This window comes from Branchiostoma lanceolatum, chromosome 10 (genome assembly GCF_035083965.1).
Source record: "Branchiostoma lanceolatum isolate klBraLanc5 chromosome 10, klBraLanc5.hap2, whole genome shotgun sequence".
In the NCBI taxonomy this organism is placed as follows: Eukaryota; Metazoa; Chordata; class Leptocardii; order Amphioxiformes; family Branchiostomatidae; genus Branchiostoma; species Branchiostoma lanceolatum.
The window spans coordinates 6,313,216-6,340,737 of record NC_089731.1 but is presented as its reverse complement, the minus strand read 5'-3'; the positions used below and the strand labels follow the sequence as shown (position 1 = coordinate 6,340,737).

The window sequence follows — 27,522 nt, the reverse complement described above, 5'->3', positions numbered from 1 at the left end:
GCGCGGAACGCGCTGCACCATGGGAGAGAGAAATACAAAATGGCGGCGCCCATGGAAGATGACGAGCCTGTGGGATCGGACGATTATTACTCGCTCCTGAACTGTCCCAGAACGGTAAGGACGGCGGGTTGGGGGTGTGAGAGTACTGGAGGGTTTATAGAACACGAAACAGTCGTGTGTCATGTCCATAAGTGTACGATAGCTGAATGCACTAGTTGTTTCAAACTGTGAGAGGTCGCGCCTTATATTTAGGCATAACGGTTGTGTAACTGTGTGTGTAATAACAATTGTGAGTATGGGAATGTTTGATTTAGCGATACGGATGACATGGCATAACTAACGAGCTAGCAAAAAGAAAAAAAAAAGATTCAAATTGTGTATTCTCTGTGGGTCTGCTGTTTGATAAGTAACACATACAGATCATAAAGATCAAGATCATATACTTTGCTTGGTCTTCTTAATATTTAATGATATCATCATCACTTTCAAGCAGATGATCTTACACGTCATATTTTGTCACCGACCAGATCTGCCCAGGCCTGCACGGATTCGATGGTCTGACCGCATAGTGCTTAGTTAGATGATTTATGTAAATCATGGAAATGAAGACATAATTGGCATAATCAAGGAGAAAACACGACAATTTGCATAATCAAGGAGAAAATACAAGAAATCAGAAAATCCAAAAACAGTTTCCGAGCTTACCTCAGTGTACTCTAGACGCATTTACTTTCTTGGTGGCTTAATTTCGCAGTAGGAGCTAAAAAGGTGTTGTGTTTGAAGTTCACAGTTGAAGCAAGTCTGTACTACAGTACAGCTGTAGTAGTACAGTAGAATTATAAAACACATATTTGCAACAATGACACCACCACAAATATTTCACAGTTCACACTAAAATTACAGTACTTTGTCTTTGATTCGTCATGACCCACATCCATTCCGCTGACCCCAGGCGACCCAGGATGAGCTGAAGGCAGCCTACAGAAGACTGTGCATGGTGTGCCACCCTGACAAACACAGGGAAGATGAGGACAAACAGCTGGCCGAAAAACTCTTCAACCAAGTCCACACAGCATATGAAGGTTAGTTAGAATTCTAGCTCTACTACTTGATTATCACTTGCAAAGTAGGAAATGTTAGTGGCTGTTTTTTTTGCTGTTTGCGGTTTTGTGATGACCTCTGTTTGTGAAATCATCATATCACAGTAGATCAATTTTCATCAATTTACACTACCCTATATGTGCACTTCCTCCATATTGGTTTCCCAAGAAGTATAGATTATTTCGCAAATCTTTCTTTGGTTCAAGGCACTAACCAGGAAAGATTGTGCAAGCACATTTGAAGACCACAGGAGTAATGAGTTACTGATTTCAGGTACTTATCTAATTGTTTATGTCCACAGTTCTCAGTGACCCCCAGAAGAGGACGATCTATGACATCTACGGTAAGAAGGGTCTGGAGGTAGAGTGGGACGTGGTTCCCAGGACGCGGACGCCGCAGGAGATACGGGAAGAGTACGAGAGACTACAGAAGGAACGTGAGGAGCGCAGGCTACAGCAGAGGGCCAACCCTAAGGTACCTACAGTATCTGTGTTCGTGATGTAGATTTGATTAAGACTCCTTACTCAAATCCTGAGATAGACCAATCACATAGCCCTGCCCTGCCCACCTATGTCAAAACGTAGGAATGCAAAATAAAAACATAGAAATGCAGCTATTTGACAGATATGCAATCACGTGTCAAACCGCTAGTTGCCATGTTATTATTGGTTGATCATTGGTACTGTACATGTGATGGGCAGTCATCAGTCTATTTCTAAACATTGTGAGATAGGGGGAACGGGTTTTCTGCGCGTGAAAAATTTGCGCGTGAAAATTTGCACGTGAAGAATTTGCGCGTGAAAAAATAAATTTCTTTAAAATGTGTCAGAAAATGTGCAGTATAATTTTCTTAGACAGGAAAATGTGATCCCATGATACAATTTTTCATCTGTCACCTGAATTTATGGTTTGAAAACTTTTGATTTTTTAGTCCCCTAGGAATAAGTCCCTTGGGAATAGTTAAACTTTTGGGGGCTTGAAACCTAAACATTTGAAAATCACTTAAATCTTTAAGAAATACATAGTCAACTTACTTATATAAGGTTTTGTATTGCAAAATGTAACTATTTGAGGCTTTTCTCCATTCTATTAGCCTAATTTCATCTTTTCTAAAGCAGATTCTTTCACGCGCAAATTTCAAACTTTTTTGCGCGTGAAAACTTAACATTTGAAAATCACTTAAAAATCACTTGAAGATTGAAAGAGTAACATTTGAACTGTAGAATGCAACAATAAGATACTTAATTCCATTGCTGGGCATCTTATTTCAAGCTTTAAGCTTAAAACTTCCAAAAAGGTTTTAAATCCCTTGGGAGTCAGCTTAGATATTCCCAAGGGACCTAAAATTCAAACCCAAAATTCAGGAAACAGATGAAAAATCATATCATGGGGTAACATTTTTCTGCCTAAGAGTTTTGTAGTGCACATTTTCTGACACATTTCTTGAACTTTACTTTTTCACGCGCAAATTTTTCACGCGCAAGTTTTTCACGCGCAAATTTCTCACGCGCACAAAACCCCAACCCGAGATAGGACAGTCCTGTACAGATCTCTTTCCAGCTACATACATATATGATATGCATATACATGTATATTATTGTAAATCCTACAATTTTTTTTTCATTTTCTTTATTGCCCATCAAATATTTCCAGGGCTGGAATTTTTCATCAGTGTTAGCAAGTCTGTTTCAACTGCCATTAGCTGTGAGTAGGCGAAGTACAAAATGTATACCTACTTGTACCCCAACTTTTAACATAGAGAAACTGTTGAACAACATGTACAGCTTTGGAAAGTCTGCAATTATAATAAGGGCCATCATACAGATATTGTTAAACTGTTACTCTTCCCTGTGACATTCAGTTTAATATTACCGTGCCAGCGACATTACAGAATGTTCTTCTCAATTCAGATACATGCACTGTATATAAGTACTACAATGGTCATACTTGTTAAGTTAAAAAAACATTTGTCAAGATTTAGATGTTTGAAAACCTATCCCCATCTTGTGTTGCCCGCAGGGCAGCATCAGCGTGAAGGTGGATGCTACTGATGTCTTTGATCAGTACGATGATTACGAAGAAGAGGAAAGGTAAGAACTTAGTTTATCAGAAAGTCAGAAGCTATTGTAAATGGTGTATTGTAATGTATAACAATCTACACTGTATCAATACTAATCATAGATCAAGCCACAGCAAGGTTGGACATACAATATTCCATACTGTTGTCCCCATTGGGGCTTGACCTTCTCAAAAGCAACTGTTTCATTCTGTCCTTGGTAGTTTTCCATTCCAGCTGACCCCTGTAACCTTTAATGTTAGTCTGCGACCTTGGAACACAGGAGTGCGGCTTGCCATGGCTAACTCAATTAACCCTCTTCCCTCCCCCCTGACCCCCAGGCACCACAGTGTCTGCCCTGGTGGTTGCAACAGAATCTCAAATAACTGTTAATAATTCTGAAACTGGTTCTGGCTAGAGCAAAGAAAAATGGTGTCCTGTTGCGAGACACTGCCGCAATGTAAAACACTGATCACTATTTGATTCAATTTCAAGGACACCAGAACAGGATCTGGAATCGCTGATCATGTAAACTGATTGTAGGTTGATCAGAGAAAAATGGCCGCCTGTGACATGCCTCGCATAGTTGAATGCCAAGATCAGAACGTTAATGTTGGTAATTTTGGATTTGGAAAATTATTACCTGATTTCCAGGGGATAAGGTGGTAGTTCAAAGTCCTATGCTATATTTCAACTGAATGTACAAGAAAGTCATTTGATAGAGTATACCATTTTACTACAACTTGTATGTACCCTCATAGCCATACATTTTTTTGGTTGCAGAGAATATTTCAATTAAAAAAAGGAGATGCCTCTCTCATGTCAGCATTAGTAAAATTTGCACTATTGACAGGGTCATCCTGTCAACAGTGAAAATACTTGTAAGTTGTTAACAGGATGATCCTGTCAATAGCCTCAGGAAAAACTTTAAGTGTTCTTCTCCTTCTTTAGGAGGTTTCCCCGTGTTGAAATCTCCCAGATGGGAATCTCCCAGTCAGTGGAGATGCCTCTCACCAGTAAGGACACAGCCACACTGTCGGGCAGCCTGCAGTCCCAGAATGGGATGGGAGGGGGCACTGTTAACTGCTCCCTGCGCAGAATCACATCAGACCTGGGATGGGCTGAGGTGCGTATATCTTGTTGTAACATACTGCAAATCACTTTAATATAGCGGTAGGAAAATATAGCGGTTGGGGGAAAATGGAGTAGGTCACTGCACTTAATTTTAACGGTGGGAACAAGCATTACTGTTTCAAATATTAGTGATCAAATATCAGCGATGATGAAATTTTAGCTGTTGACCAGTGACCGTTAAATCAGCTAAAATTAAGTTACAGTTAACAAATCAAGAATTACAGTACATTGTACTGTACATGTACCAAGAAGTTAATGGTTTCTGTGCATTTTGTGTTTGTGGGTGGATGTGCTTGTTTGTTTGTTTGTTTGTTTGTAGACAATATAACTAAGGGAGCTGTGGATGGATCAGTATAACATCGATCAATGTTATGTTGATAGGTGTCTGCAAAATGGAGGATACATTGAGTTGTGGACCTCCTAGTGACTTTTTATGGTACTGCAGCAGAACTTCCACTTTTCATATCATGTGTTTTTGTTTTTTCTTGTTCCAGTTTGAAGTAGGAGCCGGAGAAGGGCTCTTTATGGGGTTGAAAGGACACAGAATAATATCTAAAGGCTGGTGAGGCATTACTTTATGATCACTTACAGAAAGATGTTGAAAGAAACATGAATAGAGAAGTCTCTTTTCATCTTGATAATCAATATCATTCATATTAGTGATTGCTTATGAACACCACAACTTTTGTTACTAATGATAAATTGTATAAATCATTTTGATGTTAACAATTTTTGCCATGTTCAAGAGAGAATATATGTAAGTGACATAATAATTCCTTGTTGCTTCAACCGTGAATGTCTCCTTTCCCCTCCTACCGTAAAATTATGTCCCCTTCAAGTTAACTGAACTTATAGTACCATGTTGGTTATTGTTTCACAGTTGGGGCCAGGTATCAGGTATACTACAGTCAACACCCCGGGGATTCAGACCTGGAATAAACACAGGTAAGACCACACCAAAATTTGTTTCTTTTCTTCAGAGTCATTAGACTTTTTTATTGACTGTGTCTGAGAGCAATGAACGGTAAAAGAATTGTAGCCATCTGAAGCATCACATTTTTATATCTTTCATACATTTTTTTCTTGTAATTGGTCTAAATTAAACACCAAACATTTTGGTTGCTTCTTTAAGTATGTCATTATCTTTTCTTTTTTTTAAACAACTTAACATGTTTTGTCCTCAGTTGTTTCACGCCAGTTGGACAAGAACACGGCAGGATTCCTGGTCTGGAGGTGGGGCCTGGGGTCCAATGTAACCTCACAGATTGTCCGCACTACTCCCGCCAGCTCATTTCAGGCCTCTGCACAGGTAAGGGCAACATATTGGTCCATTTGGCCCCTAGCCACACTTTTGGCTCTCCATCAAGCATCAAGTAGTGTATGTATTATGTACTTTGTTTGTTTGAATAGGGTATGTTTCTGCCAATGTCTTTTAATTTTTGTTTTTAATAAGATGTTTTGAACTAGTATACAGAATTGAGGATGTTTTTCCACTGCGTAAGTAAGTTTGTAATAATAAAAAATTGTATTTTGTACCAATCTGCCTTGAAAGACTGCAGTCCCTGGCTGTGGATTCGAAGTTATATAATTTTTGACGGCTAAGTGGGATTCAAACCTATGAAGTACCACATAAACACTCCACTATATATGGCTATAGTACTACACATGTACATGTTCAACATGTTTTGTTGTTGTGTTTCAGCTTGGCATCCCCACCTGTTTCATTTTTGCCAGCTACACCTACAAACTACAGGATGAGGACCAGACAAGCTGCAAGGTGGTGGCCAAGTAAGTTAATTCTACCTGTAGCCTATATTCTTGAGTTATTTATGTAGTAAGGTTTCTAGCAGATTCTGTTTTTCCCAAAAAATTGCTTTGCAGACCAATCCTGACGGCCAGTCACAATAAGTTATTCGACCAATGAGAGAATGGCCGCAAGTCTTCATTCTTTATTCTATGTAAGTTGTACACCCAAAATCTTTTCTGAGCACCTACATTTTTAGGTTAGGTGCACTAGTCAGCTATTACCTGAAATGAATTTCGAGCCTGTCTGTCCTCATATTTTTTAGCAAACTGAGGTAACCATTGTTGTCCACTTGTTTATGTGCTCACAGAGCGGGGACGTTTGGGGCGATGGTAGAGTACGGAGCGGAGAAGAAGATCAGCACTCACAGTCGACTGGGCGCGTTTGTGTCGGTCGGGGTGCCGACTGGAGTCATGGTCAAAGTCAAGTGAGTATCTGCTTGACAAAACTATTTGTTTTGCCTTGTTCTTCCCACTGAAAGGATATCTCGCTTCTTCTGACAGATTCTGAGATTTACAATTCCTGTGTCTAGGTTACATGTTGATAGAAATTGAGACATCCCAGAGTCTTAGAAACAAACTACTAAAACTGGAGGTACACAATGTAGTACGTCGTAATGATCATAGAAGTGTAAAAAAATATGAAGTACATGTATGTTTTAAAATAGTCCATTGTAACATTAGTGAAATCTCTTTTCTTAAATTACTATATTATAAGATTCAGGGTTCCAAAGAATGTTGCCTTAACACTACTATGGCAAAAATGTAGATGAGTGTACAGATATTACATGAACAGTGCCATTTCCTGAAGTACCTATTTCCCCCCACCAGGCTGAATCGAGCGAACCAGATGTACTTGTTCCCAATCCACCTGTGCCACGAGATCGCACCCAACGCTGTATTCTACGGGTCGCTCGTTCCCATTCTGGTCTACTTCGCCATGAAGAAACTTGTCATGGACCCCTATCTCAGGAGACAAAAGGAAGAGTAAGGAATTTACCTGCATCTTTAATTCTGTAAAGAAAGATTGCAGTCAAAGTTATTACAGCTGCATGCAAAATTATTCAACCCCCCTTGCATTTTGGACATTTTGGCAAATTGAGGAACTTTACAGCTACATAATATTACTAAATCATATAAGTGATGAACAGGTATGTTATTACAATCTGATACCACAGCAAAAGTTAAGATTTTTTTCATAGTCCATCCAAAATAGCAACTTTCACACAAATAGTATGTTGCAAAATTATTCAACCCCCTATGAGGGTTTGTCTTTAGTACTAAGTGCAGCACCCCTATTCATCTAAAAGCTGAATTCACTTGATGTAGACGTGAACGGTAGCTTGTCACAAGCTTCTGGCAGTGCCTTTTGGGAATTTCAGCTTATTTCTCGTAGGCAATGGTCTCCAGCTCAGCAATTTTCCGAGGTTTACGTGTCGCAACTGCTGTCTTCAGATCCAACTAAAAATTCTGAACTGAGTTTAAGTCTGGAGAGTGTTCTGGGTACTCAAAAACCTTCCAGGTTCTTTTTCTGACCAAACATATGTGGATGTTGATGTGTGCTTGGGGTCATTGTCTTGCTGGAATGTCCAATGACGCCCCAGCTTCAACTTTCTAACGGAATTGGTAACTTTCCTGGCCAGGATATCCTAGTACTGGTTTTATTTCATGATGCCTTCAACACAGTGTATATTCCCAGTGCCATTAGAAGCAAAACACCCCCAAAGAATCTCAGACCCATCACCATGCTTCACGGTAGGCAGGGTGTTCCTCTCTGCGTATGCTTAGTCTTTCCTGTGCCAAACATACCTCTGACCCGGAGGACCAAAGAGGTCAAGTTTTTTTTGTTTCGTCAGTCCATATAACAGCGTCCAAAAACTACTGTGGCATTAGTAGGTTGTTTTGAGCATACTGGAGGCAACTTTTCTTGTGGCATGGCTTCAGCAATGGTGTGGGTCTTGGGGTTCTGACATTGAGCCCTTCGGCATGAAGTGTGCGGCGCACTGTGTCCACTGAAACCACAGTTTCTCCTTCAGCCAAACTGTTTTTCAGGACTTTTACAGTAATCATATGGTTCTTGTCCACCTGTCTTCTAAGAAATATCACTGTGGCTGCTGAAATTCTGGCCAAGAATGTCGCCAGGTCCGTTAAGGAGTTGAAGCTGGGGCGTCATTGGACATTCCAGCAAGACAATGACCCCAAGCACACATCAACATCCACATATGTTTGGTCAGAAAAACAACCTGGAAGGTTCTTGAGTACCCAGAACACTCTCCAGACTTAAACTCAGTTCAGAATTTTGGATTGGATCTATTGAAAGCTGTTGCGGTACGTAAACCTCGAAAAGTTGCTAGCCGGAGACCATTGCCCACGAGAAAGGGCCGAAATTCGCAAAGAGCACTGCCAGAAGCTTGTGACAAGCTACCGTTCACGTCTACATCAAGTGAATTCAGCTTTTAGATGAATAGGGGTGCTGCACTTAGTACTAAAGACAAACCCTCATAGGGGGTTGAATAATTTTGCAACATACTATTTGTGTGAAAGTTGCTATTTTGGATGGACTATGAAAAAAATCTTAACTTTTGCTGTGGTATCAGATTGTAATAACATACCTGTTCATCACTTATATGATTTAGTAATATTATGCAGCTGTAAAGTTCCTCAATTTGCCAAAATGTCCAAAATGCAAGGGGGGTTGAATAATTTTGCATGTAGCTGTAGCTTGTAGCCTTTTCTTCTTGTGTTTTCAGAAAGTTTATAACAAAAAGTTTTGTAACTAAGTGTGGCTGAAGGATGTTGTAAACTACCAAGAAAACTTCAACAAACCACTTTTGTTGAGTCAGATTTTTTTCAGAGAAAAATTCCAAAGAATAGGATATATATCAGTTCAATGTGGCATTGTGGTTAGTCTAGCAGACAAAGGATCATGAAATATGGTTTGATTCCTGGCTTGATGTTGTGTCCTTAGGAATGGGCACTTAACACGACTTTCCTCACTCTACCCAGGTGTACAATGAGTACCTGACTTAGACCAAAAAATCGGGGGGGTACATGTAAAAGGTGGTGGACACAGTGGATTAAAAACCTGCTGTGCCTATGGCCTCAACAAGGCTACAGGATCTTTACCTTTTTTGTCATACGGTACCGTGTGTTCAATGGAACAATTTTTCTTGACATTTCAGAGATTTGGAGAAGAAGAAAGAGTCCAGCATGAAGGAAACGTTAGAGAAGAAGAGAGAGGCAGAATCAGCTGTAAGTACCACCTGTCAGTCATTGCAAGGGCTGCTGGGATAGGCTTTTAATAGTTTCAGTTGCAGATAGCTTGACTGTGTGTTTATCAGTCAAATTTACTGTAAATCCTGAAATGTTCGTGGTGTTTTTGCGATGAGGTCTCCACCGCAAATACGCATTTCCAATGTATTACAACTATACTGTAGAATCGTTTCAAATGCGAGTTTAAAACACTACAAAAACCTCCCTTCCCTTTCTACTGCAACCATGAAGTTCCTGCAGAAATACTAGTAGATGAATTTAATCATATTACTGTTTTTTCTTTCACAGGTGAACACATACATTGTGTATATTGAAGTGTTCTGAAACTCTACATGTAATTGTTCTTGTACATAATGATTCATTCATTCACTCATCTATTCATTCATTCATCATTCATTTATTCTCTCATTCACCCCCACTACTTTCTTGTTCTCCAGGTCAGGTTAATGCAGGCTACAGTACAAAGGATAGTGGAAGCTGAGGAGGCTAAACAAGGTATGTCATCATGTAAATCTTTTAAATCACAGTTTTTGTATCAGTCCACACGCTAAGCCATGTCACGCTCACACTTCCAGCAGCACAAGGGATTGTGGGTAAGGTCAGAGGTTAAGGCCCCTCAGAAGTAAGTAAGTGCAAACAAGTACAGAGTGACAAAGAATTGTTTACAGATAAGGGAACTTTGACCTTACACCACATTGCTTCACAACTGCACGTGTACAAAATGTACACTCAGAACTTTAATAAATGCTTGTTATCACACTTGCAGCAAGTATAACATAGAAAAGGACATCTCACACACTTATCTGTGTAACATGTAACACCCGTGCACATGGTTTAACCTGAAAATGGTGACGAAAAAGTGATGATTTCTTTTATGCGTTTCTGCAGGCCTTGTCATTCTGAGTGCCTGGTATGGGAAACTGGTGGCAAGTGAGAGCGGGTAAATATTTCTATATCATAGATGTTGCAAAATGAACAAGCTCACAACCGACTCTTTCTTCTTGAATTCATACGACAGAGCATACTTGTAAACAGAGTTCTATGCAATGTGGTTGTTTGCCCAATGCTGTTTCAGTTTTACTACTAGAAGCCATTTCTTATTTTCACTTGATCCATCACTATTAAGTTTTAAAGTTAAAGTGTAAATAATGAAAATAATGACTATTCAATGGGCACTATTTCGGAAGCTCTATACATTTTAAGTATTTTCAACGTTAGCAAATATACTTAGTTTTGAAGATCCTAAATTTTGAAAAATGAGTTTCCATTCTAATGGCTACCATGGTAACTTGCAGAGGGGCGGATCCAGGGAAAGTGATTGATGTGATGGTTCCACTGCAATGTCAGGTCAAGGACAGTAAACTCATCCTCACGGAAACGTCAAAGGTACAGAAAAGTTCATTATTATTCAGGCAAGCTAGCCTACTGAAAATTAAAGCAGCTGCATGCTCCACTGGTTGCAAAATGGACAGATTTTGATAGTTAATGTTTGGAGATTTTTCTTGTCTGCAGCATCTGTCTTTCTATGTCCTGTATTTTTTCTTCTTCATCTATTTCACTTTAGCATAGTTATTACACACATTTGTAGGACAACCAAACTACATTGTATTAGAATACTGTAACACTAACTGTTGTAAAATGCTAGTAAGCAATATCACTTGATAATGGACAATTGCAAATACATGTATACAGGACATCATGTATTCAGCACTTTTGCAGGGAAAAAGTGCTTGTGGGAGTTGATACTTACCCACATGGGTGTTCTGTCCCATAGGCTGGGTTACCTGGGTTCTATGACCCAGCTGTCGGTGAGGACAAGAGTCTGAGGGTCGTGTACAAGTTCCACAGTGTCATGCACGAAGTGACAGTAGAAGATGACGAGCCACTCAGAATTCCCAAACAATGTGAGTCAAATCATGTTGTTATGTTAACATCTTCAAAGGACATGAATAACTTGTGCCATTGTATGTACATACATGTGTTTCCCTCTTAACAAGTTTATTCTAAGGACTGTAACCCATAACTGTACAGACAATAGCCATGCCAACTTCATCTAGTTAATGTTTTATTGCTATGTTGCATTGATTTTTGTCTATTCCAAAGGTTCTGTAAGTATCTCTTCTAACATATCTCCTAAAGTATATGTAGAAGGAAGATGGTCAATACTGACTTCACTTCAGCTTTTCCTGTATTCACTTTTTAGTGTCAACGTTTTAATTATTGATACTTGCTTTGTTACAGCTCACAAAATTCCTGACCCTAGCTAGCGGACATCGAATGAAGACTGTTGTAGAAGCAAGTCGTAGCCTGTGTGTCACAATCTCTTGCTGTCTGGCTAATTGGACCCCCTGCCTCATGAGCTTCAGGTCATTCACCTCTATCCCAGGAGACTGATTTAATTTGAAAAGTACCAATAGGAGCTCAGGATTCTTTGTTACTATGAAAACTAGTCCAATAGGAGCTCAGGATTCTTTGTCACCATGAAAATTAGTCCAATAGGAGCTCAGGATTCTTGTTACTTTGAAAACTATAGTCTCAGGATTCTAATGAGGATTCTCTGTCACTATGGAAGCCAGTCATCATCACAGCCTCCAACACCATGGCAACAGACTCTCCATCTGACATTGATTGGTCCATGTTAGCACATATGCATAAATTAACAGTCTGACTTAGAGGTGTTTGCCATCAAGCTCCTAGACCGCTGACCAATGGGAGGGATGCTAGAAATATGATTAAGTCAGGCTAAAGTAGGATAACATGTAGGATAACCTGGACAGTCATGACTACATACATCTGGGCCACTACATCTTCATTTATTGTTTCTGTTCCCTCTGAAGTAGCTGCAAGAAAGAGCCTGTCAAGAGCTGTTTTTTTCTGTATAATATAATTCACTTATGTGCAGGAGCTTCAGTGAAATTTTCAAAATTCTGAAGTTTTTCCTTGTTGCCATGCTGCTCCAGTTTTTAAAGAAAAAGATTCATGAAGCAGCAGTGGACTTTGGGTGGCCCCAGACATCTTTATATAATATCATGTAGAATCTCTCTTATGATTGGTTGAAAGTAAGGTGCTATCATAATGATTGGTCAATGTAACCAACCAATGGTCCAATCACAGGGTGTCATCTCCTCATTACCATACCATGGTAAGGAATGGACCAATCGGTAAGCATAGCTTATTATATTACTGTTTGGGCCTGGCCAAGGAGATATCTCCTCAATACCATAGTATACTATATGTATGGCTCAATCAGGATGCACCATGTCTTCACCTAGCTAACAATAAGAGTAATCTTGGAATTTTTAGTGAAATTATACACTCTTTATCTCAAACCTTTCTTTACAGAAATAGCATGTAGTCCTACATGTACATTTGTTAAACATAATTATAAGATGCTAAGTACATTTAACATATTTGTAGTGACGTTATAGGTCACTTTCCATGTTCTTCATGTGAATGTCCAAAAGTTCCAAAACAAAGTTATTTACATGTAATAGTCGTGCTGTTTACTCTTTTCAAGATTCTTACACTTGATGCAGCAACTTACTTCTACATTAATGTACTGAATCTAATATTGTGTATTAAACAATTTCAATACATACAACCATGTTGCTTTTAACAAACTGTGTCAGTCATTCTTTCTGCAGTATGAATATAAAGTTCATTTGTTCACCCCTTCTCTTTTTGAAAGTGTTTTACATCATTCTAAAATTTGCTTTTTGGACAGCTTGTTTGGTGCTTTTAATACAAAATAATAATGTTTGAGCAGTCTTGGGTATCTATATACCTGTGCTTTGAAAACTGATTTTCTTCTAGCAACTAATTAGAGTTCACTTGTTTACAGACCATTATCATACAATTGTTGGACAGGTAAGAACTGATTTCCCCCAGTCAAATTATGCTGATAAAAAAACAAGATAAAGTGGATTAAACCTTCCGTACATGTATGATTAGAATGCGGTAGGTCCATGCCACTCTACCATCCTCTTCTACCATGTTGCTACAACCCAAAACGTCAGTCATACTGCTGACATTGGCCCACCAGTCTGACAGAAATCCTGTCCTCTCTTCTTCTGGGATGTCTTGTAGGCCCAAGAATGGGACCCATTTTCACCTCTTAACATTGAGCCCCAAGTCATAGAGGAAGAAAGAACAACTGACATCAAAAGTACTGTAGATGTGTGTATTTATTCTCTCTAGCTGCTCCTAGTGGTGTCACGTTATAAGAGTACTAAATTCAGGAAAGATCCAGTGACACAAGTACTTCAATAAATGTGGTCTGAACAAGTAGTATACATGTATACCAAACTTAAAGTTGGTGAGAGTATAATATAGCTGCACAATTTAATATACAAAAAAGCTCATAACAAGGCCAACACAGAGAAAGAATACTAATAAGTACTCAGTTAGTGGATTCATAAAATCATGTACCTCCTTTCATATAAATCCATTCTTTTCCATAAAAGGTCAGAGAATTCGGAAATTAAAAGAAAATGGTTAGTCAGACTAACATATAAAAATAATACATTTTGAAGATAATCTCTACAGGAAATTATTTTATTTGTAAATTTTTCAAGCGATTCCAACAAACAACATTAATTCTAATTGGTGTGGATCAAGCTTGCTTATTTCAGGCTTTTGTCCCTATTATTGCATGTATGTACAATTTGCTTGATATAGAAGAAAATACATGATTGTTGCACTATTTCTAATATACAAAACACTGACACGTCGCCAGTTTAGTTGATAAACAGTGACTAACACTGGCCATGTACACAGCAGTCCTAAGATTCTTAGAAAAAACATTATCCAACACAGAACTTAATGTACTGTAACCTTCAATTTCCAACTTGTATAAAAATTCCTTGTCGTACGTAGTCTATCAATAACATTATCCAAGAAACAAGAACACATAATTATTGTATTCCTTATATTCTAACAATCCAAGAACCACCTTCTTTGTAAAAACAACTTTTGCTTCACCAGCTATCATGGGTCGAAATGTAACTTTTCTTCCCACATCATGTAAAACAGATTGCATGTTAGGTGGTTTATTACACACTACCCTTTATTTGCACAGTTTCAAATGGTTGATATAGGCTCTGCCCATTCTCTACATACCAGTAAACTACACTGTAAATTGTACCAATATGTAAAATCCTTGGATTTTTAGCTCATAATTAAAGAAGATAATGTTTAAATCAAGATCAGTTCATATGAAAATTGTTCAAACTAGTTTAATAATTCATGTGTGCAAATCCAAAGGTACATTTGTACCTTTTGCATCCATCCAGCCATATAGCTATCTCTAATACTGCAAACAAGTGTTATTGGCACTGTCAGAGATACTGAACAACATGATACCTTAACCTCCTATAACCCTTATTTTGATGTCTACTGCAACTAAATATGATAAATACTCATGGAATATTAAAAGACACATGAATTTGCAGACAAAAAGTACTGGCACTGTGTTATGCTGCAGCAGCCACATTGGGATAGTGGGAAGATAACATCTCTTCTTTAGACTTAGTAGCTTGTGTATGCCTGATATAAGCATGTATTACAAAGTCGTTGTGTGCATAGTTATCCTACAAATAAGTGAAAGTGGCGTTTTTCTTATCCTGGCTATAAAACTAAGCCAGCCTGGGCCTTGGAATCATCAACTGTAGCTAGACTACATTTGCATATATTATACAGCATATCAACACATACATCTGTATATGACCTTTATACAGACTTCATTATTCATCATGTTACGTTTTCATACTTGACGTCATAACATTGTCACAAGTTTTATTTTTGATCTATCCACAAAACACACGAGAAAGACCTAGTCAAATATTCAACTGACACTTCCTCAGCATGGATGACCATCAGTTTTGACATACATGAATGACCTTCCGATCATGTGACTTGTGCAACAGGTCAATGATCAAGTGTGTGTTGGACTTAGGTTAAACTCGTAACAATTTGGAGATGGATTTGTGCTTGTGACAACAATGACATTAAAATACAACATCTCCTTCTTACAAGCAACCATAATGAATATTATTCAATGAACACAAATGTTTGTACAAAATATACCAACACCAGAAGGATGAAGAAGTTTTCAAAAAACGTTTGAGAAGTAAACAGTGCTTCATCATTGTGATTACATACAATTGTGAGATATTACAATTGTTGGTCTGGGTGTTCTGTTTGGGTGTCATTGGTGTCACAAGCACTTTGAAACAAGTCATAAGTCTAATTTCAGTTTTTAGGCTAACAAAGTCACAACATCGGCTTGGACAGAGAACTGGTAGAATTCACAGCAGTAAAAGCTGAAGACAGCGAATTTGAGGCCGAGACCTCTTTTGGGTTGCCGCCGTCGGGTAACCGTTGTCTCTGCAACTGCCTGGCGTTGTTCTCCATGTGTTGCCGTAGCGACCCGACCAGAGCGGCCGTGTGGTCGTTAAACTGGGCGTCCAGACTGAAATACTGGGCCACGACTGGCGCGCTGTCCGCAGCGGACTTCGACATCGTGATTGAGTTTTGTGCGCCCGCCAAACCGGGGTCGGAGGTGAGAAGCGACGGCGGCGGACTGGAGAGTAACGGAGGGGGGCTGAGTAGGGGGGGCGAGGGCTGCTTGGTGGAGTCCTGTGGAGTGGAGGGAGGGGGGGTGTGTGGAATGCCGTCGTCAGCTGGCCCGGTGTGGGGACACTGGGAGGAGTGCTTCAGCATGTGCTTTACAAGGTAGGACTTCTGTAGAGTGGAAGGGAAGGGATGGAAATTACATGGAGTCTAACATTGATTTTTAACTGACATACTACATCTAGGTATACTAAGTATCTAGGTATGATAAGCATCAATGATACCAGTACTTGGCTATGAAGTACATGTATGATTTCAACATGTAGAATCATTATAGAATCAGTATAATAATCTTTCGAGTTTTGACAGAAAAGGTGCAGCAGGATGAACTTCAGACAGCAACTTGCACTACTGCTGGCTGAAGGTATCCTGGCAAGGAGCTAAAAGGGCAGGACACCAGGCAAGGCTGTATCTACGGACTGTCCCAGAAAAAAAAGCACAATGAGGGGTCATTCAAAAAGTAATTTACAAATATCAGGACAAAATGCTGGACGCCTTGAAAATAAAATTTATTTTAAATTTCTACTTTAATAAAATGCCATACCTTTTAATATTTGAACTTTAAAAAGAGATTCTGAAGTACATCATTCAAAAGAATTTTGCTGTCAAAATGTTTAAATTGTTGAAAATTGAATTGTTTGAAAATAACAGCTCTTCGCTATTCAAATTGCCAGCGGTCCTCATTGCCATCTTTCCCCCATCTTATTTTTTCTAGGACAGGCTCATAAGAGAAATTGCTGTTGCCAACTTTGCATGCAACTTTTTTCCTTTGCCCATGCACATTGTCGACCCTGGAAGAAGGTACCAGAGAGCATAGACAAGGCACTTACAGAGGTGTAGGCCTTGTGGCAGATGTTGCAAATGAAAGACTTGGGGTGCGTCCTGTGAGCGTGTTGAGAGAGGTGGATCTAGAGATCAGCACCACCACCACAGCACCAGCAGGAGAGAAGCACCAGCAAGAGGAGACAGAAAATCTTCAATATCATTTGATTCCCTTGGATTATTGTGTAGGTTTCATATGCTTTTTCCACACACAAAGTAACATAAAGCCCTTACCAACAAGCTTTCCATCAGTCTTCTGATCCTTATCAAGTTGAAACTCTGTTGCTGAAACTTCCGTTCAGGTCATGTGACACAGGCTTCGATCGGGTCATTTCAACTTGAGAAGCACCAGAGGACTGATCCAAATCTTGTAGGTATTAAAGCGCATCATTTTGTGCACAGAAAAAGCGTATAAAAGCTGTTTGGATTATTATTGTGATTTTTAGAAGAAAGGAATAGAAATAAGGTCCACAAATTGTACAGCTTCAAAAGAAGTTTAAGACTGAGTTGGAAAATGCTTGTTTTCAAGTGCCCCTGCCAATGGGATTTGCATGTATTTTACAACCAAAAAGAAAGAGAAGATTGCTCTTTATCAATCAATATCTTTTGGAAAAGGAATCCTAACAACCGGAAAATAACTTTCAACTACACAGCCATCCCAAATAATAAAAGTTGTGACTCATTCGTTGAAATGAAAAGACTACTCTGGGAACAAAAAATACAGTGGAGATGTAGGGGCCCAAAAACAGGTCATTTTTGTGTACATATAAGTTTCTGTAAATCTTACAATCATAAAAAAGAAAAAAACAGAACATCTAAAAACAATTTAAAAAAAAGAGATTGCAAAAGAACAACAAATTGAAGGAAAAGGATAGAAATTCTATTTTGTTTTTGCAGAAATGAAGAAATTGCACTTTTGCAAACGATGAACAAATCATATTTTTTGACAGAAACAGGAAGAAACTGTTAACTGTAACTGTTTAAAAAAATTGTACTTGTTTTGAGGAAAATAGCTAAAAATAGCAAAATCTGAGGTTTCTGTAGAAAACAAAACAGCGGAGACGTTGTCCCACCTGCAGGCCCGCTGCATCGCCGTACGCTCGGAAGCACTTGTTACACTGGTACGGTTTGTCACTGTTGTGTCTCTTGGAGTGGGATTGGAGGTTAGACAGCTGGGTAAAAGCCTTGCCGCAACCGGGGTGCGTACACTTGTAGGGGCGGTCACCTAACAAAACAATAAATTAAAGGGGTCATCTAATGAAAACTAATTAACAAAAACAGAGAAAAGGCATAAAGGCCTTGCCACAACCGGAGTGGTCACCTAACAAAACAAAAAAAATTGAAGGGGTCATCTAAGGAAAACCTATTAACGAAAACACAGACAAGAAGTAAAGGTCTTGCCACAACAGGGGTGCGGACAATTGTAGGGGCGGTCACCAAACAAAACAATAGATTAATCCGGTCATCTAACAAAATCACAAACTAAGGGTACGAGAAAACGAGTAAAGGCCTTGGGGATGTTCCCAAGCAGCCTACATAACCCCTGCTTTTTCAGTTAGTCCTGACACTATCAGTATCAGTGAGTCGAACTTGTCTTGAGCATGATGGTTCTGACTTTGGGAGAAGAGATATCGATGCTATTCCAGTCCTATTCACGTGACCTGTAACCTTAGAGTGGCCTTCAGGTCTTGCTACATATCGAGTCCAAAAAATATTGATAAAAAGAGATGGGAACAGGGGAATTGGGAAAGGATGAAATGAGCACAGCCTTGCAGGGTTTTAAGGATGGGGACCATTGCCTGCACAGTTGAGATTTTGTGTGACACTACTGAAACAGTCTGCAATCTCGGAAAATACCTGTCACCTAAATAAGAAAAGAAAGAACTAAGAATTGCACCCTCTGGCATCTGATTTTCATTGCATGAAACAGAAAGACTAATGCTTAATTACTTACTGGTGCACAATTCACACTAAATCTATCTCACTCAATAACAATGTTTCTGTTACAGTTCTGTTACAGTTGTATTTCTATTTTGAGTGGAAAATTTGTGAGTCTACATCATGTTTCAGCTGTTGAATCAGCAAGTGTATGAATATATTTTTGGGTATGGTAGACTAGTACCCTGTACTAAACATATGTTACACATGCTTGAGGGTCTGCATGGGGGGGTCCTGGCAACGCTTAACGGTAAATTCAGGCCAGCCGATAACGCTTAACGGTAAATTCAGGCCGGCCGATAACGCTTAACGGTAAATTCAGCATTTTTAGAACATGAGACACCCCTGAAGACGACGTTTTGTTTTTTTTTTGGCCACTAGTAGTCCTTATCTTGTGGCAAGAGACCTGTTACGCTATGCCATTCTCGCACGCCTGCTCCGAACACTTTGAATTCGGCGGCGACAGGAAATTTCATGATCATGATGACGAGCGCCGAAGGCGCGATGAAAATTTTGAAATCTTGACCCTCTGAAACGCTATTTCCTGCATTCTGAGGGGGGGATTTTGCTGAAGAGTAAGCTAAGTTTTATGACATCTCTATTTGAAAAATAAATACAGAAGAGTTTCAGGTTGATTTTTGAGGGGCGTCACGCCCTCCAGACCTCGCCGGAGCTGCGACATACTCCCGGGGAAAATTCTTGACACCCTGAAACGCTATGAAGCTCATGCATTTCGATGGGCAAATATTACTGCTAATGTAAGTTAAGTTTAATGATATTTCTGTTTGTGAAAAAATACAGAAGAGTTTCAGCTTGAGTTTTGGGGGTCGACGCCCTCCTGACAATATTTTTCGACGGAGGCCTGGCATGCACCCGGGGAAAATTTTAAAATCTTGAACCGCGAAACGCTTAATTTCCTGAATTTTGAGGAGAAAACTTTGCTAGTAGAGTGATAAATAGAAGTGTGTGTGGGGGGGTGGGGGGCATCCGACATATTTTTGCCGGAGCCGTGTGCTCCCTGGAGAAAATTTTGAAATCTTGACCCACTGAAATGCTTTTTCCTGCGTAACGAGGAATTACTCAATAACGCTTAACGTTGAATTCAGGATGACAAATAACGCTTAACGAGGAATTAAAACGACCAGTAACGCTTCACGAGTAATATATCGATAACGCTTAACGGTAAATTCAGGGCGGCCGGTAACGATTAACGGTGAATTAAAATCGCTCGTAACGCTTCACGAAAAAGGGCATGCAGACCCTCATGCTTACAAACCTAAAGAACAGAAAAAAAGTGTACAACATGTCAACCAGATGCCTTGAGGGTTTGCATTGACAGGACAGAGAGTTTGCAGACTATTCCTGTAGCGTACAGGCCAAACAGACGCCTTCGCCAAACGGCCTAGCCTCCCCACTCACACCAAGAGACACAGGCGGAAATATTAGGGTGACGTTTCAAGATGTGCCATCGTAGAAAGTCTGTAGCTTGCATATACATGTACCTGTAGGGGTGAAGACTTCACAAGCCAGTACAAGTACAAAACATTTGTGTTGCGTAGTTCTACTATGTCGTATGTCAATAGCTTCCTGATAACATGGACGACAGCAAAGTTCCACAACTTACACAAACATGTATGTCCTGACTTCAAAGATCAGTGGTAAAGCCCGCATCAATGACAATTGGATAAATTTGTCAACCATTTTTTTTGCCTGAAAATCCACAGCTAACATTGGACTGGGCTCAGTGACCTGCAAATATTGGCCCATCCCTAACAATCTAGTTGTACTACTCCTGAAGATGTCCTTTTGACAGACTTGTTGGGTCAGCTATATATTTTCCTGCGACACCGCCTTCAAGTTTTTGCCTTTAAGTATAACGAAAAAACAAACAAACAAGCCAAGCCCTGACCTGTATGCAGCCTGACATGTTGTTGTAGATGAGACAGTTGTTTGAAGGTTCTCTCGCAGTAGGTGCACTGGTAGGGTTTGATGCCGGTGTGGATGCGGGAGTGCTGTGCCAGGTAGGAACTGTTGGCGAAGGACTTCCCACAGGACGGACACTTGTAGGGTTTCTCCTCCGTGTGAGAGTGTCTGGCGTGTCTCTGGGCATCGGACTTGGAAATAAAAACCTGCAAAAAAGAAAATAAAGCATGCTTTTTATAGGTTTCTGATGTCAAAGTAAATAAGACAGCCTAATGCCTTGAAAATGAAAACATAACAAGAAGTCCTGACATACCTGTGGACACAGTTTACACTTGTACTCCTTGTGTGAGGGTGACGGCAGCTGTTCCATGGAGCTGGGCACCAGACCCTGTTCAGTCGGAGGGGGCGGAGGGGACAGCTATATGGGAAAAAAAGAGAGGTTGCTCCTTTTCACAGCAAACCCACTCCTCCTTGCATTGAGATGACCCAATGAAAGAAAAGTACATGTATTGCAAATCAGAGAATATCTCAAAGTTAAGTTACGCTGATCAAATTACAATGTTGCAAAAACTAGGAACTTTTTTTACCGTTTCTGCCATTTTCTTGCCGTTGGTCTGTCCGTCCTGACCGGTTTTCTGTCGTTCGCTGGTTGCGTTGGCATGTTCGGCAAACTCGTGGGTCATACGTGCCACCGAGCTGTGGAACCGTGCATCGCAGTGGCTGCACTTTTCTGCAAGACATCAAAATGTTGGTATTATTTTGTTGCTGCTTACAAAGTATATGTTAGATGGAAAACAAAATGAGGATCTTGACTTGGAAAACCAAGGAAGCTTATTTCTGCTTTTACTGCAGTTAGGCATAAAGCTTTTAGGAGAATAATCAGAAAACATGTGAAGAATGCAGCTCAAAGAAGGCCAAGGTAGATAGGCCGAAAATTTGGTTACTTTTATTGTGTTGGATCAAGTTGAAAACTTACAATATGCTAGACGGGAGAATTGTTAACGTTGTAAGACGTAATCACGACTAATTGTTACAAACAAATATGACCAATCAATACTGCATTGATACATACTAACCTCCTAGTACATCCTCCATAGTCCCAGTTACCTGTAGCCCTCCTACCCCGGGTCCTACTGGAATGGCCAGTGGTTTCTGAAAGGAGTCATACTTTGTAATTATACATTTAGCACACAGATAATCAGATATACATGAACTGTTATAGATAAGATGTGTTACTTTATTGTGCCCTAAGGCATCCATACTTACTGCAATTGTTTTTGGCGTATCTTATTACCTGGATGTCTAACCTTCATCAACATATCCATACTTACAGTTAGTTACATGAATCTGTCCCCAAATATCATTCTGTTAAACATCTTAGTAAAACTTTGTCATATTTCAGACTGCTCTCAAAATGATGAGACAAAAAAACAATGATTTCATCCTTTATTAGTTACATTTAAGGTGGCAATCATGGGAATCATATTTGATCATAAGACATTCGCAAGTTTGTACAATTTCCAGACGATTCGCCGCTGAGAGCTTTTGTTGCAGCAACATTTAATTAGACATCAAGAGAGCGTCTAACCCTAACCCTTACAATAACAGTTGAGCTACAGTGATATAATATCATAAATCATTTTGATTGTAATTGTACAAGTTAAACAGTGAATCATCCTACTAATGACATTAAATCATCTGACAGCAAAACATGTTGGCAGCGAAACATCCTGATTGTGTTTGTATGCATGATCACACTGTTGATGGTCACACACAATGTTCATTACATGAGCTTACTCTCCAAGCAGAGGTTCGGCTTCGGCTGGTTTTTAACATGTTTTCAGGCGTTTCTGTCAGGCTTTATATTTTGCCCCATTTTCTTTATGTCGCCAAGCCAAACAGAAAGAAATCAGGACAACATAGAAAGCCTGACAAAAACACCTTAAAACAGTTGTTAAAAAACATCCAGAGCCGAACCTCTGCTTGGAGAGTAACGTAAGCTAACCTGTGGGTGGAACTGAACCTGGGGAGCCCACATCATGTCCCAGTCAAACATGCAGTACTGGTCACAACCTCTAGGGGGAGACAACAGAAGATTTCATTCAATAAGCTTACTAGTAATAGGTTCACACAACATGCAATTCTGGTCACTTGTAACATCTGGTGGGAGACAAACAGAAGATTTTTTTCAATAAGCTAGTGCACATGAACAGTCTGATGCACTGTGGATAACATGTTGAAGTTGAAGGCCCCTAGCCATTTTCTATGTGTTGCCATGCTCCTTAAATTTTGTTGTTGTTTTCCTTATTTTGCTAGACGTGCAAGGTCTCTGGTGCTGGGTTTCACCTGGTTCAGGTTTGAGACGAGGTATCATCCAGAATGCCATTACATTTCGCATGCACACTTAAAACCATGAACTAGAATGGACGATGTTCAAACAGTGGTGAAGATAGATAAATTCGTCTTCTGGGACCAAAAAAGAGATCATGCATCTTCTATACATTTAACTTACTATCATTATCAAGAGGCTATGCTATTTTTGAAGCAGTACAATTTCTTTAAAGGTCTTTTTCAGGATAATACTTTTGTAAACATTTCCAAGTTGCTGAATCATGAATTCTTAAACACTTTAAATGTTGTACACTTTCATTGGCCATTGGTTAATTCAATCAGAATCTCTCCAAATTATGATCGTAAGATTTTTATAAACGCAAACGGGACGGTTAAAGTTATCCTAAGACCGGTAAATAAATGCCATAGGCACTACTGCTAAAATAATGTCCACTTCTGACTACATTATGTTTCATGATTGATGTTCGAGCTGGTACTGTTTATATTGTCACGTTCGATTTTAATTAACCCCAAAATATCAAAGGGAAGAAAATTATGTCGATCACAGGACACAAAAACCGGGTCGCGTTGTGAGGTCGACCAACTCGCATAAAGCACCATCCACTGCTGATTTGTAGTAAGAAGAAGTAGAGATCGTAAATCGTGACAAATGTTTTGATAAATCTACTCACCGATGAGTTTTGTAGGTAATAAAGTCATTTAAATCAACATTCCGAATTCCACGTCCGCCATCTTAGTGGTATTTAATAACATAGACGAGTCCATACAGCCACGAGAGGGGTGTTTATTTAGTTCAAAACGCGAAGTGCAAAAACATCAGCAACTTTTTCTGCTAATTCGTAGATCATTGCGCATTATATATACATTATATATACTGAAAATATTTTTAACTAAAGAAAACATGGAATTGTTCATATACTCAATAAATATATTAGAACCAAATTTCTCCCTAATTCCTCTGTGAACTGTTCCATTTAGGTTCCGGTTGCGCAGTAACCTTGCGCACTACAGCTTGACCCCACGTGCAAGAAAAAGGATTTCGCAAAGAGCCGGCAACAATTTTTCTGCGCGCGATCAAACCGCATTTTTCAGCAAAATTCACGGATAGATCTCAAGGCATCACTTCTTAAAGAACCCCAGCAATAATGGTGAAGCTACAGAAGGTGAGTTTGGTTTGACTTTCTTTGTGGAAAGTGGAGAAATCGTTGCGATCCGTTATAATTTAAAGACCAGTGCGCGGGCAACATGTTCCAGCTCGCCCATCAGCCCCACGCCTCTACCCCACGCCACCACGTGCTCGCAACGGTCTGGAGATTTTTAGACTTTTTAATTAAGAATTACAATCTTTAATTGTTATTGTCATCGGGATGATTGACTTGTATTGAATCTGTGATCTTGGCTTACTTTGCACGGCGTTTTCTTCCTTTGATCTGGTTTGCTTTAATTCAAGTACATTCAGGTTTCTGATGGTACTTGTTAGCTCACCTAGTATTATACTAATGCCTATCAAATTCACTGTTTGATACAGAAGAGTCCCAAGGCTGCCACACCCCAGGCCAAGAAGGTAAAGGCCCAGCCTGTGAAAGTAGTAGAGGAGGAGGAGGAGTCAGACAGCGAGGAGGAAGAGGAGGAAGAGGCCATGGAGGTCCAGGTACCTTTAGCCTTTCTGGAAAGTGGATGTTGATGACATTGAAGTAGTACCTTAAACTAAGTTAAAGAGAGAAAAATTTTTCATTTCATATGGATAAGACACCGGGCTAAACAAACATTAGACTCAAGCATCATTTACTCAACAGCTTTTTTTCCTCATGGCACAGGCACAGCTGGCGGAAGGCAAGGTGATAGCTGAGGTAGATGATGATGAAGATGAGGATAGTGATGATGAGGAGGAAGAAGATGATGATGATGATGATGATAGCGATGAAGAGGAGGTATGCTAGATGACAATGTCATTTTTCAGTCATCTTTCTAAGAGTTTGCTGTTTCAGCTTTGTGAAGAAAACCTAAAAAGTGGTAAAACTGTTTCTATAAAGTATGATAAAGTTGTGGTTAGAATATAAAATGTTTGGGGAGAGGACCTTCAGTGAGCCAACTTATGCCAAAAGAATGGTAAGAGAAACACTGAAAAGGGTAGTTGGATAAAAAGGTTCTTAGTACACAATCAAGTGTATAATTCAAGACAACGTTTCGGTGACTGTCACTTTCCTCAAGGCAATTCTGACTGGTTGAAGTTGTTGCTGCTAACAGTTGTGTTCAAGAAACTTTGTTATCTAGTGACTTACCAACACAAAGAGTATTCTGGTCCAGAACACTGCCATCTTGTTTTTTTTTTTAATGCCACTGTCTGTTTGTTAGGAGGAGGACAGTGAAGAAAGCGAGGCAGCCGGTCAGAATGGAAAGACTGTCGCAGCCAAGCCAGATGAGGAAGAAGAGGACAGTGATGAAGATGATGATGAAGATGATGATGAAGAAGATGACGATGATGAAGAAGATGAAGAGGAGGAGTCAGATGAAGGTATAGGTGGTCCTTGAGTTCTTGAGTTTTTCCCCAGCTATGGGCCCCTTTTGGAATGTGTGCCAAGTTTTGGCTCAAAACTGATCTATGACCTGCAGATTTTAGAAATATTTCTCTTATGAATGGTGGGAATATAACTTATGACATGTTTGATCCAGTTTTTTTCGTAGTGCTATGAATCAATGTTTTAGATGGTTAAGTGTATTGAAAGAAGTTGACAGGAATTGGTTGCTACAAGTTTCTTAGTCTTTGTACTAGGAACCATAGAAATGTCCTTTTATCATCATGTTGTTTGATTTTAATTCGCTTAGAAGAGGAAGAGACCCTAGTCCCTCTAGCCGCCCCCAAACGTAAGGCTGAGACCAAGGCAGCCGTCCCAGCAAAGAAGGCCAAGGCAGAAGGTATGTATCAAACCTTACCTTCAATCATTTTGTAGGATCATCTTTTTTGTTACTAAGTAAAGATATGTTCTTTTAAGAAGTGTTTGGAGCTTTTCACTAGATTTTTGTACATGTATGTGATTTAAAGCCAGAGAGTGTCATGAACATTGCACAGATTGATGTTAACAACAGGGTTCTTTTCTGTTATGTTCAGAAGACGATGAAGAGGAGAGTGATGATGATGAAGATGATGATGATGAGGATGAGGATGAAAGTGATGATGAAGAAGAAGAAGAGGAGGACAGTGATGATGATGATGAGGAGGAAGATGAACAAGAGGAAACTCCCCAGCTTGGCAAGAGGAAGGCCAAGGGTGCTGTCAAGGAGGAGTCCCCAGCCAAGAAGGTTAAAGTTGAAGGTACAAGATGGTACTCGTAAGATCAATTCTTGCCTTTTCAGTGTTATGTAATCTTGCATGGTATAAATGTGCTGACATCAGTATAAGTTAATGAGAACAGTTAAAGTTTAATTGTTCTCTAATCCTTGCAATGTGGATTTTAAGAGAGGTCTATACTTACTGTAGACTTACTGTGGCAAATGAACACAAATTAACTTAAGACAAGGCAGTCAGCTTGGACATGTTGTAAGGGATTGCATTTGTCATTTCGGATGGTGACGTAAAGCTGGCGGCCTCGTGTATGAGGGAGCTTCAGGCATTAGCCTCAAGCATCAAACTTCTGCACGTAAAAGAACCCAACACACTTATTGAAAAGAGTAGGGGTGACCCAGTGTGCTTGGCAAAAAACGCGAGCCGTAGCAAAGCCGAATTGCACTACCACTAGCATCACGCTTCACCTCAAATGAGGATGCCTTGAAACGAAACGAAGGCAGTCAGAGATTGTAAACTTCACTCCCTCTCACAGAACCACACTGCTTCCTCTCCTCTGGCAGAACATACAGAAACAGAAAGACATGCATCTGCACACACACACATACACACACCAAAAGCAACCCTTTGTTACGCCCTTTTGGGTGAAAAGGCAAAAGATTACAGCAATGTGAAGAGAAGAGACTGTAGTGTATGATTGATCTTTCTGCTTGCCCTCCCACTAGGTGAACAGTCGACCCTGTTTGTTGGAAACCTGACCGAGAAAATCACAGAAGAAAAGCTGCGCAAGTTCTTTAAGAAGAAGGGGCTGGAGGTCTTGGAGATGCGTTACCTCACAAAGTCTTCAGGTAAAAGGTGAGTCATCATTGAAAGAGCTGTTGAAGGTACTGTTGGCGTCACAAAGATCCAGAGATTTTTCTTCTTTACATTATAATTGCTATGATTCACCAGGGACTTCTTACTGTAAATTGATGTTTCTGGCATAGTACAAGGATAAAGAGGGGTTTCCCTGTGATTAACGTTTACTGTTAAAATTAGGCTGTCAGCGTTAGACAAAGTGCATATTTGCACATTTTGCAGCGTCATGATTTTGCGAGAGGTCACTGCAAAAATGGATTAAAAAACACTGAGAATATTTCAAGATTTACAGTAGATAAGACAATGAATGAACCTCCACTGCCCAGGCAACAGTTCCACCTATAACATG

General features: G+C 39.7%; 3 protein-coding genes across 3 annotated transcripts in view; 2 read left to right on the top strand and 1 right to left on the bottom strand.

Moving 5' to 3' along the window:
• Positions 1–9: 9 nt before the first annotated feature.
• LOC136444131 (dnaJ homolog subfamily C member 11-like) lies at positions 10–11,774 on the top strand. The gene is made up of 17 exons (XM_066441636.1): positions 10–114; positions 953–1,082; positions 1,403–1,575; positions 3,121–3,191; positions 4,109–4,283; positions 4,786–4,853; positions 5,172–5,236; positions 5,476–5,600; positions 5,994–6,079; positions 6,406–6,522; positions 6,926–7,081; positions 9,277–9,346; positions 9,805–9,862; positions 10,256–10,307; positions 10,663–10,753; positions 11,142–11,271; positions 11,609–11,774. The coding sequence occupies exons 1-17, from the start codon at positions 40–42 to the stop codon at positions 11,632–11,634; spliced, it is 1,668 nt and encodes a 555-aa protein (XP_066297733.1). The 5' UTR covers positions 10–39; the 3' UTR covers positions 11,635–11,774.
• A 2,934-nt stretch (positions 11,775–14,708) lies between these two features.
• Positions 14,709–23,795, bottom strand: LOC136443324 (zinc finger protein 362-like). The gene is made up of 8 exons (XM_066440514.1): positions 23,704–23,795; positions 22,686–22,755; positions 21,757–21,832; positions 21,268–21,410; positions 20,994–21,098; positions 20,667–20,886; positions 17,893–18,044; positions 14,709–16,905 (listed from the first exon to the last, which is right to left on the bottom strand). Exons 2-8 carry the CDS (start codon positions 22,734–22,736, stop codon positions 16,720–16,722), a joined length of 933 nt encoding a protein of 310 aa, XP_066296611.1. The 5' UTR covers positions 22,737–22,755; positions 23,704–23,795; the 3' UTR covers positions 14,709–16,719.
• A 238-nt stretch (positions 23,796–24,033) lies between these two features.
• The window catches only part of LOC136443886 (nucleolin-like), a 30,452-nt gene continuing 26,963 nt past the window's right edge, over positions 24,034–27,522 (top strand). The window contains exons 1-7 of the mRNA XM_066441260.1: positions 24,034–24,195; positions 24,561–24,683; positions 24,850–24,963; positions 25,388–25,547; positions 25,859–25,948; positions 26,142–26,345; positions 27,041–27,170. Of these exons, the coding sequence (XP_066297357.1) occupies positions 24,178–24,195; positions 24,561–24,683; positions 24,850–24,963; positions 25,388–25,547; positions 25,859–25,948; positions 26,142–26,345; positions 27,041–27,170 (839 nt within the window). The 5' untranslated portion in view covers positions 24,034–24,177. The remainder of the gene's footprint in view (positions 24,196–24,560; positions 24,684–24,849; positions 24,964–25,387; positions 25,548–25,858; positions 25,949–26,141; positions 26,346–27,040; positions 27,171–27,522) is intronic.

Excerpts from the sequence above, each read along its gene's own strand:
- LOC136444131 (XM_066441636.1), top strand. The coding sequence starts at position 40 with ATGGCGGCGCCCATGGAAGATGACGAGCCTGTGGGATCGGACGATTAT. Across the intron at positions 4,284-4,785 it reads CAGACCTGGGATGGGCTGAG|TTTGAAGTAGGAGCCGGAGA; the intron begins GTGCGTATATCT and ends TTCTTGTTCCAG. Across the intron at positions 4,854-5,171 it reads AGAATAATATCTAAAGGCTG|TTGGGGCCAGGTATCAGGTA; the intron begins GTGAGGCATTAC and ends ATTGTTTCACAG.
- LOC136443324 (XM_066440514.1), bottom strand. The coding sequence starts at position 22,736 with ATGTTTGACTGGGACATGATGTGGGCTCCCCAGGTTCAGTTCCACCCA. Across the intron at positions 21,833-22,685 it reads AGGTTCAGTTCCACCCACAG|AAACCACTGGCCATTCCAGT; the intron begins GTTAGCTTACGT and ends GACTCCTTTCAG. Across the intron at positions 21,411-21,756 it reads TATGGAGGATGTACTAGGAG|AAAAGTGCAGCCACTGCGAT; the intron begins GTTAGTATGTAT and ends GATGTCTTGCAG.